This window comes from Oncorhynchus mykiss, chromosome 13, assembly GCF_013265735.2.
Source record: "Oncorhynchus mykiss isolate Arlee chromosome 13, USDA_OmykA_1.1, whole genome shotgun sequence".
Lineage (NCBI taxonomy): Eukaryota > Metazoa > Chordata > Actinopteri > Salmoniformes > Salmonidae > Oncorhynchus > Oncorhynchus mykiss.
The window spans coordinates 1288640-1304020 of NC_048577.1; the positions used below are offsets into that span (position 1 = coordinate 1288640).

The 15381-nt window shown below is 41.9% G+C and overlaps 1 protein-coding gene across 1 annotated transcript; it reads right to left on the reverse strand.

Moving 5' to 3' along the window:
• Positions 1–144: 144 nt before the first annotated feature.
• On the reverse strand, positions 145–10478 carry LOC118938117 (zinc finger protein 271-like). The gene is made up of 2 exons (XM_036939825.1): positions 9585–10478; positions 145–2517 (listed from the first exon to the last, which is right to left on the reverse strand). Exons 1-2 carry the CDS (start codon positions 9733–9735, stop codon positions 860–862), a joined length of 1809 nt encoding a protein of 602 aa, XP_036795720.1. The 5' UTR covers positions 9736–10478; the 3' UTR covers positions 145–859.
• Between the last annotated feature and the right edge of the window lie 4903 nt (positions 10479–15381).

The following is a 15381-nucleotide window of genomic DNA, read 5'->3' on the forward strand; positions in this document are numbered from 1 at the left end:
ACATTATTGTTTCATTAGATTTCACATTATACGGATATTTCATTTTTTCAAGTTCATAAGTCAGAACCCATCACCTGCTATGTAAAAGAGACAGAAGAATGCACAATGGTCAATGCTATCTGGGATCCTTGGGACATCCCTACCCTCAACCCTACCGTAACCATTGTAAATGTCAACTTCAACGGGCTAGTGACGTCCCAAGGATCTATCTCTACCTGAAAATACATGATCTAAGTGATTTGATTGTTGGTATTCAGCAGTCATAAAGCCTTATTTCCTTTAATGAACTACTAAAATAGTGATTTTGTCAGACAGAAGCTCTACACTTTATTGACTGACTGATCCATTCATCCTTCCAACCCTCCTCAGCCTTCCTCTCCTCTGAAGACCCAGTGAGGGTGGAGCTCAGTCAGAGATCAGAGAGCTGTTGAGGGACTGGTTAGGAAGAACACTTCTATAGCCAGAGAGGTGAGAGGTCACACATGGTTTAGATGGTAAATATTTATGTTCCCTTAGCGGTTATGTCCCCTTAGAGGGAGGATGGGCAGATGGCTTTTAAAAGAAATGAGATGAAGAGGTCTGAGAGAGCTCCCCACTTTGCTTTAACCATCTTACACAAGGCGATGTGTGTTTGTGCCTGCATGCGTTTTGAGCCAGGTACAGACACATGACAGGGAGGGGTCCAGTGTGGTCTGCAGCCAGGCATGCAGGGTGACAAAGTATCAGTCATTTAGGAAGAGGACAAGAGCACCACAGTAGAACCCCCTCACCTGAGAGGTGAGAGGTCACACATGTTTTTTATTTTTTTATTTTAACCTTTATTTAACGAAACAAGTCAGTTAAGAACAAATTCTTATTTTCAATGACCACAGCTATAATATTTCTCTCCTGTGTGTGTTCTCTGGTGTAGAGTCAGGTTGCCAGATGTAGCAAATCTCTTCCCACATTGATCACAGCTATAAGGTTTCTCTCCTGTGTGTATTCTCTGGTGTTCAGTCAGAGAACTAGATGAAGAAAAACTCTTCCTACATTGACCACAGCTATAAGGTTTCTCTCCTGTGTGTGTTCTCTGGTGTAGAGTCAGGTGGCCAGATGTAGCAAATCTCTTCCCACATTGAGCACAGCTACAGGGTTTCTCTCCTGTGTGTATTCTCTGGTGTAGAGTCAGATGGCAAGATCGACCAAACCTCTTCCCACATTGATCACAGCTATAAGGTTTCTCTCCTGTGTGTATTCTCTTGTGCACTCTGAGATCTCCAGATTGACTAAAACTCCTCCCACATTGACCACAGCTATAAGGTTTCTCTCCTGTGTGTGTTCTCTGGTGTAGAGTCAGGTTGCCAGATGTAGCAAATCTCTTCCCACATTGATCACAGCTATAAGGTTTCTCTCCTGTGTGTATTCTCTGGTGTTCAGTCAGAGAGCTAGATGAAGAAAAACTCTTCCTACATTGACCACAGCTATAAGGTTTCTCTCCTGTGTGTGTTCTCTGGTGTAGAGTCAGGTGGCCAGATGTAGCAAATCTCTTCCCACATTGAGCACAGCTATAGGGTTTCTCTCCTGTGTGTATTCTCTGGTGTAGAGTCAGATGGCAAGATCGACCAAACCTCTTCCCACATTGATCACAGCTATAAGGTTTCTCTCCTGTGTGTATTCTCTTGTGCACTCTGAGATCTCCATATTGAATAAAACTCCTCCCACATTGACCACAGCTATAAGGTTTCTCTCCTGTGTGTGTTCTCTTGTGCACTCTGAGACGTCCAGATTGACTAAAACTCCTCCCACATTGACCACAGCTATAAGATTTCTCTCCTGTGTGTGTTCTCTGGTGTAGAGTCAGGTGGCCAGATGTAGCAAATCTCTTCCCACATTGATCACAGCTATATGGTTTCTCTCCTGTGTGTGTTCTCTGGTGCACTCTGAGATCTCCAGATTGACTAAAACTCCTCCCACATTGACCACAGCTATAAGATTTCTCTCCTGTGTGTGTTCTCTGGTGTAGCGTCAGGTGGCCAGATGTAGCAAATCTCTTCCCACATTGATCACAGCTATAGGGTTTCTCTCCTGTGTGTATTCTCTTGTGTAGAGTCAGATGGCAAGATCGAACAAACCTCTTCCCACATTGATCACAGCTATATGGTTTCTCTCCTGTGTGTGTTCTCTGGTGTAGTGTCAGCTGGTCAGATTGAACAAAACTCTTCCCACACTGATCACAGCTATAGGATTTCTCTCCTGTGTGTGTTCTCAGGTGTTGAGTCAGAGAGCCAGATGTTGTAAAACTCTTCCCACATTGACCACAGCTGTAAGATTTCTCTCCTGTGTGTATTCTCTGATGAATTGTAATGCCTGATGAGGTTAATCTCTTCCCACAGTCAGAGCAGCAGTGAGTTCTCTTCACTGTGGGTCTCTGCAGGTGTTTATTGAGGTGTTCTGATCTGGAGAGACCCTTCTCTCCCTCTTCAGCATCATGAGGTTGTTGAGGCTCCCCAGAGGATCCACGATAGTCCCGTATCTCTCCTGTGTGAACAACAAAGTCAGACAGATGATTAAAGGCCCACAACAGCAGAAGTCCACTGTAAAAGGTGATGCCAACAGCGTAGCCATGATGTTGAACAGCAATTGACGTCTGTAATCAATGTTAACATGATTTGACAATTGTCTTAAAATGAGCAAGAAAAGTCATATTTTGTCTTGTTTTCACATTAGTAGTAACATCGATGATTGTAGGCTAGAAATGGGATATTCATGTTGTTGAAACTCTAAACAGTGTGCCAGACGACTTTTGTTCTCCAAGGCCCCCTTCTGTGTTTGCTAAAATTGTGGCACGAGGGCAATTTGATTGCAGAAACTCCTCCCTGCTAATGAGGAAACCGATAGTTATGGATGTACTATATCTGCCTGGAACAAAAATGGTGAGCAAAGATTTTAGTTTTTCACAATGTATTCTGAACATGAATGGGGGAAAACTCAGGGGAGTAACCTCAATTTCCAGGTTGCTTATGAGAGCATTTCACACTACTTTGGATTATACATTTAAGGCTCATTTGAATGTCCTGCTTAATATAATGTTTGCTACAGTAGTATGAATTATGTGTAATTATTGAAGAACCGCGTTAATGACAGTATCCATTTGGGTGTTGTCAATAAAGTTACGATTAAATTTTTTATTTCATCTTTATTTAACCAGGTAGACCAGTGAGATATACTTCCTGTACTACCTGCTGGAGCGCGTGCTATGGGTGGGTGTTGCTATGGTGACCAGTGAGCCGAGTTAAGGCGGCCTAGCAAAGACTTATAGATGACCTGGAGCCAGCGGGTTTGGCGACAAATATGTGATAGCAAACTGGATGCAGTCCGAGTAGAGTGTTGGAGGCTATTTTGTAAATGATATCGCCGAAGTTAAGGATAGGTAGGATAGTCCGTTTTACGAGGGTATGTTTGGCAGCGTGAGTGAAGGAGGCTTTGTTTCGAAATAGGAAGCAAATTGTAGATGCTTAATAGGAGTCTGGAAGGAGAGTTTACAGTCTAACCAGATACCTAGGTATTAGTAGTTGTCCACATATTCTAAGTCAGAACCGTCCAGAGTAGTGATGCTAGTCGGGCGGGCGGTTGCGGGCAGCGATCGGTTGAAGAGCATGCATTTAGTTTAACTTGCGTTTAAAAGCAGTTGGAGGCCACAGAAGGAGTGTTGTATGGCATTGAAGCTTGTTTGGAGGTTTGTTAACACATTGTCCAAAGAAGGGCCAGATGTATACAGAATGGTGTCATCTGACTAGAGGTGGATCACGGAATCACCCGCAGCAAGAGCGACATCGTTGATATATACAGAGTCGGCCCGAGAATTGAACCCTGTGGTAACTCCATAAAGACTGCCAGAGGTCCGGACAACAGGCCAGGTTGATGAAGACGGCTGCACAGTACTGTCTTTTATCGATGGCGGAAATTATATTGTTTAGTACCTTGAGCGTGGATGAGGTGCACCTGTGACCAGCTCGGAAACCGGATTGCACTGCGGAGAAGGTACGGTGGGATTCGAAATGGTCAGTGATCTGTTCGTTAACTTGGCTTTCGAAGACTTTAGAAAAGGCAGGACAGGATGGATGTAACAGTTTGGGTCAAGAGTATCACCCCCTTTGAAGAGGGGGATGACTGTGGAAGAGAGGTTGAACAGACTAGTAATAGGGGTTGCAACAATGGCGGCAGATCATTTTAGAAAGAGGGTCCAGATTGTCTTGCCCAGCTGATTTGTACGGGAACAGGATTTGCAGCTCTTTCAGAACATCAGCTATCTGGATTTGGGTGAAGGAGAAGCTGGGGAGGCTTGGGCAAGTAGCTGCGGGGGGTGCGGAGCTGTTGGTTGGGGTAGCCAGGAGGAAAGCCTGGCCAGCCGTAGAGAAATGCTTATTGAAATTCTCGATTATTGTGGATTTATCGGTGGTGACAGTGTTTCTTAGCCTCATTGCAGTGGGCAGCTGGGAGGAGGTGCTCTTATTCTCAATGGACTTTACAGTGTCACAAAACTTTTTAGAGTTAGAGCTACAGGATGCACATTTCTGTTTAAAAAAGCTAGCCTTTGCTTTCCTAACTGACTGTGTGTATTGGTTCCTGACTTCTCTAATGAAGTTGCATATCGCGGGGACTATTCGACGCTAGTGCAGTAGGCCACAGGATGTATTTGTGCTGGTCGAGAGCAGTCTGGTCTGGAGTGAACCAAGGGCTATATCTGTTCCTAGTTGCACATTTTTTTAAAGGGGCATGCTTATTTAAGGTGGTGAGGAAATTACAATTAATGAAATTACAATTAATGAACAATCAGGCATCCCCTACTGAAGGGATGAGGTCAATATCCTTCCAGGATACCCGGGCCAGGTCGATTAGAAAGGCCTGCTTGCAGAAGTGATTTTGTCTACAGATTTAGGGTTGTTCCTGGTGGGTTCCTTGAAAATGTGTGTGAGATTGAGGGCATCTAGCTTGGATTGTAGGACGGCCGGGGTGTTAACCTCACTAGGGTAGGGGGCACTATTTTCACCTCCGGATGAAAGTAAACTTGGTAGATTTGGATAGAAAACACTTTAAATTTTCCAAAACTGTTAAAATAATGTCTGAGTATAACAGAACTGATACGACAGGCGATGTTCTATGTTCTGATGGCTAGCATCTGATGGAGGTTCTAGCTATAAGGTCTAACAAAAACAGCAGATCCATATCATATTGGGTGAGGCCGGTTTCCGGAAGGTATATTTAATTTAAAAATGAAAAGGATTTAAATATATTGCAATATATACAAAAAAGATGAAAAAAACATTCCATTTACAACAAACACGTCTTAACGCTACGCCATCTTGGATTACAAAATGACTCAGTTAAAAACCATTGGATCTAGCAAACTCAAACTATTTAGTATTTTTGTGCCCATGAAAACTGTTTTCCCAGCGTAACATAAGGAGCCACTAAATTATATATAGTTCGAGTGCATTTCAGAATACAAAAAAAAACTGTCAGACAGAAAGATCCCGTATTTAAGTTGAAGTTCATCATTTGACAAGAGCAATGTTATGACTATAACTACTGTTCCCTGAAGGAGGGAAACTAGGTGCAACATACTAATAAATCCACACGTTATGACTATAACTACTGTTCCCTGAAGGAGGGAAACTAGGTGCAACATAGTTTTGTCAATTTATTCATTGTCTTTCATTTGAAACACTCCTGTCAATGTTGAGTAAGGACGCACACCTGATTACCCATTTAGAAGTAGGATTAATCTATCTGGCCTGCACACAAATGTAGGCCTATAAATGTGCCCATTTGGGGATGTCTGATAGTATTTCTGATTGTCTTAACGCACCACCACTAATGAGTTGTGGAGCTTCTCAAAGTAATGCTTAATTCACCTCAAACAGCAAGTAAACAAAGTCTAATCAGAATCAATTGCAAATGACAGTTCCTCAAAGTATTTTTGTAAAATATTTCTAGCTCTCACCCTTTCAATAACCACTCGGCATAAAAGGGAAAAATGTAATGCTCTGATCCAGTGGAAATGTCATAAAATACCTGATTACTTCTTATCCTTTTCACAAATAGCCTACACCTACTGTGTCTGTCCAGAACTCATTGGAGCAGGAAACTGAGGGCCTAGAATATTGTATACAATGTTGCAAGCTTGCTATACGAGTTTCCTGACCCAGTTGATAGTTGATACAATGTTTCAAGTTTGTTGTAGACAGGCCATTTGCAGCCAATGTGATTTCTTGGATATTTATTTTAATCAGGATATTTTCTACCTGCAGAAAGCAATGTTTTTATTTGAGATACTATTATAAATTAAATGAAACTGTTCCACGAAAATGTGCATATGAAAATCATAACTGGCACACAGATTGGGAGAAATCGTCAGATAAATTGGCACTCCAACTGGAAAAGGTTGCATACTGCTGGTGTAGTCTATTACTAGTCTATCTATCTGTAGTCTATTACTGCAAACTTCAGGAGCAGAACGGCAGAATTTACAAAGTCCAGCAGCGGAGGGGGGGGCTCCCTCCGGTCAGGTTCTGTTGACGAGCGGCTCCCTCCGGTCAGGTTGTGTTGACGAGCGGCTCCCTCCGGTCAGGTTGTGTTGACGAGCGGCTCCCTCCGGTCAGGTTGTGTTGACGAGCGGCTCCCTCCGGTCAGGTTGTGTTGACGAGCGGCTCCCTCCGGTCAGGTTGTGTTGACGAGCGGCTCCCTCCGGTCAGGTTGTGTTGACGAGCGGCTCCCTCCGGTCAGGTTGTGTTGACGAGCGGCTCCCTCCGGTCAGGTTCTGTTGACGAGCGGCTCCCTCCGGTCAGGTTCTGTTGACGAGCGGCTCCCTCCGGTCAGGTTCTGTTGACGAGCGGCTCCCTCCAGTCAGGTTCTGTTGACGAGCGGCTCCCCCCGGTCAGGTTCTGTTGACGAGCGGCTCCCCCCGGTCAGGTTGTGTTGACGAGCGGCTCCCCCCGGTCAGGTTGTGTTGACGAGCGGCTCCCTCTGGTTATTACTTTTGGCACTCCTGGTTATGACTGAGTAATTTGTGTGTCTTAATTATTTAATTAAACAGAATGCTTCACTTCACTAGGGTAGGGGACAGCATTCGGTATTTTGGATGAAAAGCATGCCTAAATTAAACTGCCTTCTACTCAGGCCGAGAAGCTAGGATATGCATATAATTAGTAGATTTGGATAGAAAATATAAAGTTTCCAAAACTGTTAAAATAATGTCTGTGAGTATTCTTTAGGCATTGTTTCAGGCTTTTACTCTGAAAAATGAGGGAGATACAGCACTTTCAATGAGTGGACAGCGGACATTTTCAGCCATGAGCCCAGTGGGAAGCTTTTGTGTGGTTGAAATATTATTGAATATTTATGACAAGAACAACATGAGGATTGATTTTAAACATCATTTGACATGTTTCTACGAACTTTTATTGTACTTTTATAAACATTTTGTCTGATGTTGAGAGCGCGTGTAGCCGATGTGAAATGGCTAGCTAGTTAGCGGTGGTGCGCGCTAGTGGCGTTTCAATCGGTGACGGCACTTGCTCTGAGACCTTGAAGTAGTGCTTCCCCTTGCTCTGCAAGGGCCACGGCTTTGTGGAACGATGGGTAACGATGCTTCGAGGGTGACTGTTGACGTGTGTTCGCGCCCAGGTCGGGGCGAGGGGACGGGCGTAAAGTCTAATACTGTTAGACGCGCATTGTGACTTTTGATTACTGAACGAAACGCACCAACAAAACTGAGGTTTTTGGACATAAAGAGGGACATTATCCAACAAATTGAACATGTATTGATGTATTGTCTAACATGGAGACCTGGGAGTGCCACCAGATCATCAAAGGTAAGTGGCTAATTTTAATGCTGTTTTTGACTTTTGTGACACCTCTCCTTGGTTTTCTGTGGCTAGGCGCTGAGGTTTTTGGACATAAAGAGGGACATTATCGAGCAAAACACATGTATTTTGTAACATGAAGTCCTGTGAGTGCCATCTGATGAAGAACAAAGGATAGTGATTAATTTAATCGCTATTTCTGACTTTTGTGAGCCCTCTCCTTGGCTGGAAAATGGCTGTATGGTTTTCTGTGACAAGGCGCTGAACTAACATAATCATATGGTGTGCTTTCGCCATAAAGCCTTTTTGAAATCGGACACTGTGGTTGGATTTACAAGAAGTTTATCCTTAAATTGGTGTATAATACTTGTATGTTTGAGGAATTTTAATTATGGGATTTCTGTTGTTTTGAATTTGGCACCCTGCAATTTCACTTGCTGTTGTCGAGGTGGGACGCTACAGTCCCACTGGTGCCAGACAGGTGAAAGCATCAGACAAGTTCAGTACGTATATTTGATTTTATAAAAACACATGGGGCGATTGGTAGAAAGAACAGATGACTCTTGGTTGACCAAGATGTATTTTAGTTGGGAACAGCACTAGAATATGATTTTGGGGGTCCCAGGTGGCACAGAGGATTCTGCATCTCAGGGCTTGAGGCAAGCGGCCGTGATTGGGAGTCCCATAGGGCGGCGCACAATTGGCCCAGTGTCGTCCGGGGTAGGCAGTCATTGTAAATAAGAATTTGTTCTTAACTGACTTTCCTAGTTAAAGGTTACATTTAAATTAAATAAAAAAATTGTGGTTCATGACAAACTATTATTTACAAATCCGCCAAAACACCAACTTTCAGAAGGGTTTAAAGCAAAGGTTTCAAACCAATTCATGAATGTAATTGAATCTAGGTATGTCTTGTCTTTAATGTAAGGGCATGAAAATAATTGGCTGAATATTATACAATGACTTATCAACAGCTATAATAATTTGCCCCCACGGGGAATCTTTAGTGGCAATTCTAGAATATACTATGGAGCCTAGAAACCTGGTTAAACTATCATTATGACATAATGCATGGCCAGTCCTTGTATTCATCGTGTATATAATTCAGGGGGAGGCCCTGAGCTGAACTCAAACCTGGGCCCAACACCGTATAACTGTTACGCCAAGATGTCTGAACTCCTTGACGAGGTCGCTAGGTGTTGGGTTACAGTTTCTACAATCGCGTTCTCTATGTATTTGAGAGTAATTACACTTCTCCTTACCCCACCCCTCAGCTGTTCACCAAACCAAGTCTCTGGGCAGCCATTTTGTTGCTGTTTAAAAAACCCACACAACCCAGCAATCTGCAGTTCAAACAATAACAAATCTATAATTCCACGACTGTTTTGGTAATAAAATTATTATGGGGTTGGAGAAATGTAACTACAGACAGACCTATGGATGCAAGGACTGACCATCCATGATATCAACATTATAGTTTTAACCATGTTGAGGCTATACAGTGTTGATTTACATTGTTTCTAAACAGAGTAAAAAAAAGCTTATTTGGTGATCTGACGGGGTAAAACAGATGAACGAAGCTCATGAGGCATGTGTTATATTCCTCAAGAATCAATGGCTATAAATAAATCATTTAAAAGTCACAATATGGATGTAGCAATTGCAGATTTCCACTTTTAAAAAAAGAGGCACAAACTGCAGTTGTAGGATATCAGCATCTGTTTTTAAGAAAGTACTTACCAGTGTTAATCAGGGAACGGTTTCTCAAAACCATCTTATGGCTAAATTCATCGTTAGAACCATTGGATGCCTTAAGATGCGTTTGAGAAACCGGGCCCAGATATCCAGGTTCCACCTCTTCTCCCTCCTCCTTTTTCGATGTAACAGTCATTTCTCCCTCCTTCTCTTTCACGCCACAAACTGCATCCTCCTCTTTCACTCTGAGTCCTCCTCTTCTTTTACTGTAACATCCTCCTCCTCTTTCACAGTAACGACCTCACTCTCGACTTCTTGTTTTACTGTGATATTTTCCTCCTCTTTAGAAGGAAAATCGCTTAGTGACCTCATGGTCGGGGATGTTAGCTAGCTAGGCTAATGCTAACTTAACCAGCCCGCTAGCTGAATAATAACAACACCGTAAATATGAAATTAAATCGGATAACTAAGTAGACGACAGAAGTGGGTTTAAAACACAGTGGCTAATATACACGAAAGCGTCTAAAGAGCTATATTGGTTTGTCTATTTTGTCTAGCAAGCTACGGAGGTGGCTGACGAACTGTTGCTGCTGTTGAAAGAAGCGTTCCGTCCACTACATTATACGTCACACCAGCAGCATCACCTTCAAGTCTCAGACCGCCATCTGCTGACTGGTGGGTAACGCAGTTGAGTAAAATGTTAATTTTGTTTTCAGACAACAAGTTAAAGTGTAGGACGCCTGAGTTTTTACTCACCAGTGTAACAACACAGTGTGGTTAAAGACTTAGTAACTTAGTTGTATTGAAGATCTGGTTCCCTATAAGCACAAACAGATATGTGTTTGAATGATCACATATGTATTCATTTATTTCGGGATTCTGGGTAATCCACAGCAGATTTATGGAGAATTGCTGTGGGTGAGTTGAAAATTGAATGGTCCTGGGATAGAAATGTATAAAGTTGACATTACATCATAAAATCCACCTTTTACATCCTACTTTAGCAATTTATGTTTTAGTAATTTCTGTTGTTGATTTGGTGTCAAATAAGCCTCCGTGTGGGTTTTTGTTACGGAGTCTAGTTGATAGGTATTCGGACTGTTCCCCGGACTCCACGTGTAGGGATGTGTACAATGCACAAACAAGGCTATCATTTATATTTACTCAACTACGTCCAGTCAGCAGATGGACTAGATGCCGCTTAAAGACAGACACCGATGTCAAGTTCACCCAGGCCATATGACACTCAGGCTATACTCTATTTTTGAAAGAGTACATTAACCAAGACCATACGTACGTTTATGACAGCTGGACGTACTATGGTCAGAAGGATACAGGAAGAAGAATGTAAGCAAGATAACTGATGACTAACACGTGAAACGTAAGCATGCAATGCATACATTATTTTTAGGACGTAAAAAGGGTTCTACCATCATTATAACCTAACCAAAAGCAGATATAGTTTTTCAGCATAAAGTACTCTGCAGGCACTTAGTGTGGTGTGGACACCAGGTGAGGCCTCACACAGATTCCTGTTGAACACTGTCACTTTAACTACCTTATTTTCTCAATAACGGTCTCTCTCCTTCACTTCATCCCTCTCTCCCCTTCTCCCTAAATTATCTAGGTTATATCAGCTGTGTCGGTGAACCCCTCCTGCATCTGAACTGGCTACATAGAGGACACAGCATGATCAGAGGTGAGAGGTCACTTGGTCAGGTCAACAGGAAGTATTATTAACGAGATGCTTTACATTGAAATACAGATAGAGATGCAATCGTCCCAGAGTTAATGATCCAAGGTCAGTTTATATTATACAGGAAGTATTATTAAAGAGATGCTTTACATTGAAATACAGATAGAGATGCAGTAGTCCCAGAGTTAATGATCCCAGGTCAGTTTTGCATTTCACCTCCTGATTGATGGTTAACATTGTTAGATTAAAAAATAAATACACAAGGCTTAAACATGCTCTCTCTCTCCATCTGTCTCTGGTCTGCAGGTATGTTTTGATGTGAGAGGATGCCAACCCCCAGTCCCATCATCGCCACCTCACCTGCTTTTAAGATAACAGTGTCTCTAATCGGCCCAATGGTTATGTAATTGTGATGAACTGAGAGAACATTTATGTAGCACTGTGATTCATTAATCATGTGCTGCCTTCCCTGCTCCTATGTGTTTACCTCTTTCCCTTTCTGTCTTTAACACCTCTCTCTCCTCCTTCTCTTTCCCTTTCTGTCTTTAACACCTCTCTCTCCAACTCCTCTTTCTTCCTCTGTTTTTATAATTCACAACAGATGTGCATTGATGGACAGATTGAACTTGTATTTATAACACTTGGATAATGAGCTTTTCAATAAAGCGTTTCACATTCTCTACTGGTTGAAATGAAGTGTAATGTGATGAAATACTCCACCTACCCTGTGTTTATCAGATCAATGCAGATGAAGGGCATTAGATGTTGAGATGAACCAGTGTTAGAGTATTTACATGATGCATAGGAAGTGTAGTGTAGTGTTTAAAAAAATTATATTTCTGTATATATGAATTAACTAGTTCAATCCTGTTTCTAGTCTATTAGTTACAATGTGTAACCATTGATGTCCCAGGACCAAGATTGGTAAACACTGTTGAAGTGTATAATTGTAATACATACATGCAGACACGGCGTCATTCAAAGACAGGAATTTGATCACCTCAAAGACATTCATACCTAAACTGCACATTAATTTGCCAAGGTAGAGTACATGATCAGTGAATATATTAAATGTACAGGCTACAATGTGGGGATCTCATGCATGGTAATAACTACATGTATATTTGACTTGAATCCTTGGCAAAACATGATATTATATTCTACTCAATCCATAGGCTTCATTAATGTCATTCAGGCTGTTTTGAAGTTGATACAACTGGCTATGATAGCTGAGGTTCATAGCTAGGTTCTGAAGTAATATGTATACCAAACATTTGGGTCCATACACAGATCGAATAGATAGCTAGCAACACATCCATGGGCATACAGGGATTTTAATCATCCACTGCACAGTCATCCAATGCACAATAACATACGTTATTTCATGGCAAATACAAATTTGTACATTCAATTTGCAGTAAATTCTTCAGCCAGCTAGATTCTATACATCCACTTTTTCACAAAACGATCGCCTGGTCTGTGGGTTGTTTAAGGTGTCCCTAAAACAACCAGAGTGACAATTTCATACTCATGTCACAACACCCATAAAACTAGACCAGCTACCTGGCTAAATCACGATTTTCGTAAATGAACTATGATTAAAAAAAGCATAATCGTTTGTCTCTCCATTAACTAACATTCCTGTCAACTGTACATGTTTTTTGCATGATTCGTTATGACGTTATAATCCCTTACATTTGCTTCCATCCTAGTATTTCTGTCCGCCAACTTTGATCCAGTTCAGGTCTGTGTAGGGGTACCCCTCTGAGTATTTCTGTCCGCCATCTTTGCTGAAAAAAGTCCTACAGCCACTTGTGCAGCAGCAGCCTCCCCCGGTCCTAGTGCCGAATCGACATGAAGATTAAGATGCGATGGAACGGTTGACGAAAAAAATAAATCACACAAAAATATATTGACTGATATTGATTTATTTAGGGGGGGTAATTAATATTTCGTCTCTGATTCCAACCCTTTAACTTTTTGTCTGAAAATTAAATAAACATTTTACTCAACTGCGTTACCCACTCCAATCAGCAGATGGCGGTCTGGGAATTTATGGTTATGCTGTTGGTGTGACGTATAATCTAGTGGACGGAACGCTTCTTTCATCAGCAGCAACAGTGAGTCAGACACCTCGGTAGCTTGCTAGACAAATTAGCCGAACCAATATAGCTCTTTAGACGCTTTCGTGTATATTAGCCACTGTGTTTTAAACCCATTTCTGTCGTCTAGTTAGTTATCCGATTTAATTTCATATTTACGGTGTTGTTATTGTTCAGCTAGCGGGGTGGTTAAGTTAGCATTAGCATAGCTAACATCCCCGACCATGCGGTCACTAAGGTACTCTCCTTCTAATGAAGAGAAGGATATCACAGTAAAACAAGAAGTAGAGAGTGGGGCCTTTACTGTGAAAGAAGAGGAGGACGCGTTCAGAGTGAAAGACGAGGAAGATATCACAGTAAAACAAGAAGTAGAGAGTGGGGCCTTTACTGTGAAAGAAGAGGAGGACGGGTTCAGAGTGAAAGAGGAGGATGGTGTTACAGTGAAAGGAGAGCATGTAGTTTATGGCGTGAAAGAGGAGGGGGAGGAGATGACTGTTACATCGAAAAAGGAGGAAGAGGAGGAACCTGGATATCTGGTTCCGGTTTCCCAAACGCATCTTAAGGCGTCCAATGGTTCTAACGATGGACTCAACCGTAAGATGGTTTTGAGAAACCGTTCCCTGATTAACACTAGTAAGTACTGTCTTAACAACAGAGGCACAAACTCTGCAGTTGAACTGATGTTTGGTGTTAAGGTGGAAATCTGCAATTGCTACATCCATATTGTGACTTTTAAATTATTTATTTACAGCCATTGATTCTTGAAGAATATAACACATGCCTCATGAGCGGAGTTCAACTGTTGTACCCCATCAGAACCCTAAATAAGCTTTTTTTACTATAATGTTTAGAAACAATGTAAATCAACACTGTATAGCAGTTAAGAACAAATTCTTATTTTCAATAACGGACTAGGAACAGTGGGTTAATTGCCTGTTCAGGGGCAGAACGACAGATTTGTACCATGTCAGCTCGGGGATGTGAACTTGCAACCGGTTACTAGTCCAACGCTCTAACCACGAGGCTACCCTTCTGCCTCAACATGGTTAAAACTATAATGTTGATATCATGGATGGTCAGTCCTTGCATCCATAGGTCTGTCTAGTTACATTTATCCAAACCCATAATTGTATTACCAAAATAGTGGTGGAATGACAGATTTGTTATTGTTTGAACTGCAGATTGCTGGGTTGTGTGGGGTTTTTAAACAGCAACAAAATGGCTGCCCAGAGACTTGGTTAACAGCTGAGGGATGGGGGAAGGAGAAGTGTAACCACTCTCAAATTCATAGAGAACGATATTGTAGAAACCTTAACCCAACACCTAGCGACCTCGTCAAGAAGTTCAGACATCTTGGCGTAACAGTTATAAGATGTTGACTTGACAGTCGCTGGACCCAGGTTTGAGTTCAGCTCAGGGCCTCCCCCTGAATTCACTACACTATGAATACAAGGACTGGCCATCCAAGATGTCATAATGATTGTTTTCTAGGCTATATAGTATATTCTAGAATTAATCCATGATGTCATAATGATAGTTGCTGACGTTTGCCTAATACCTGCAGCAAATGCCTCTACCCCGTCCTCTGGCTGGGCAGAGTACTTTAGGATTTTAGTTACTGCGGTGTAACAAGGGCCTAACCCTTCTATTTCTTCGTAATGGCCCTTCGCGTGAGTTGGGTTTGTTCCTTCGTTCACGTTGTCACTCCCTTATTTTCCGGTCTAGTATGAGGTCTTGGATAGATATGCTCCTATTTAAATATGCGGAGTGTTATGGATTCCTCCTATATTTCCTTACCTTCAAGTTTCTTTTACCTATGTATATATCAATACCTAATAACTTCTTCTATTGGTTATTATGCTCGTCAGCTAGTAGTCACTTGGAAACTAGTATTGGTATATATTTTGACACACAATGATTTTTTAAATTTTTTTTTTTTACCTTTATTTTACTAGGCAAGTCAGTTAAGAACAAATTCTTATTTTCAATGACGGCCTAGGAACAGTGGGTTAACTGCCTGTTCAGGGGCAGAATGACAGATTCT

Bases quoted from the DNA above. Each gene is read 5' to 3' on its own strand.
- LOC118938117 (XM_036939825.1), bottom strand. From the start codon at position 9,735: ATGACTGTTACATCGAAAAAGGAGGAGGGAGAAGAGGTGGAACCTGGA. The intron at 2,518-9,584 runs GTAAGTACTTTC...TTGTTCACACAG, and splicing joins CCGTTCCCTGATTAACACTG to GAGAGATACGGGACTATCGT.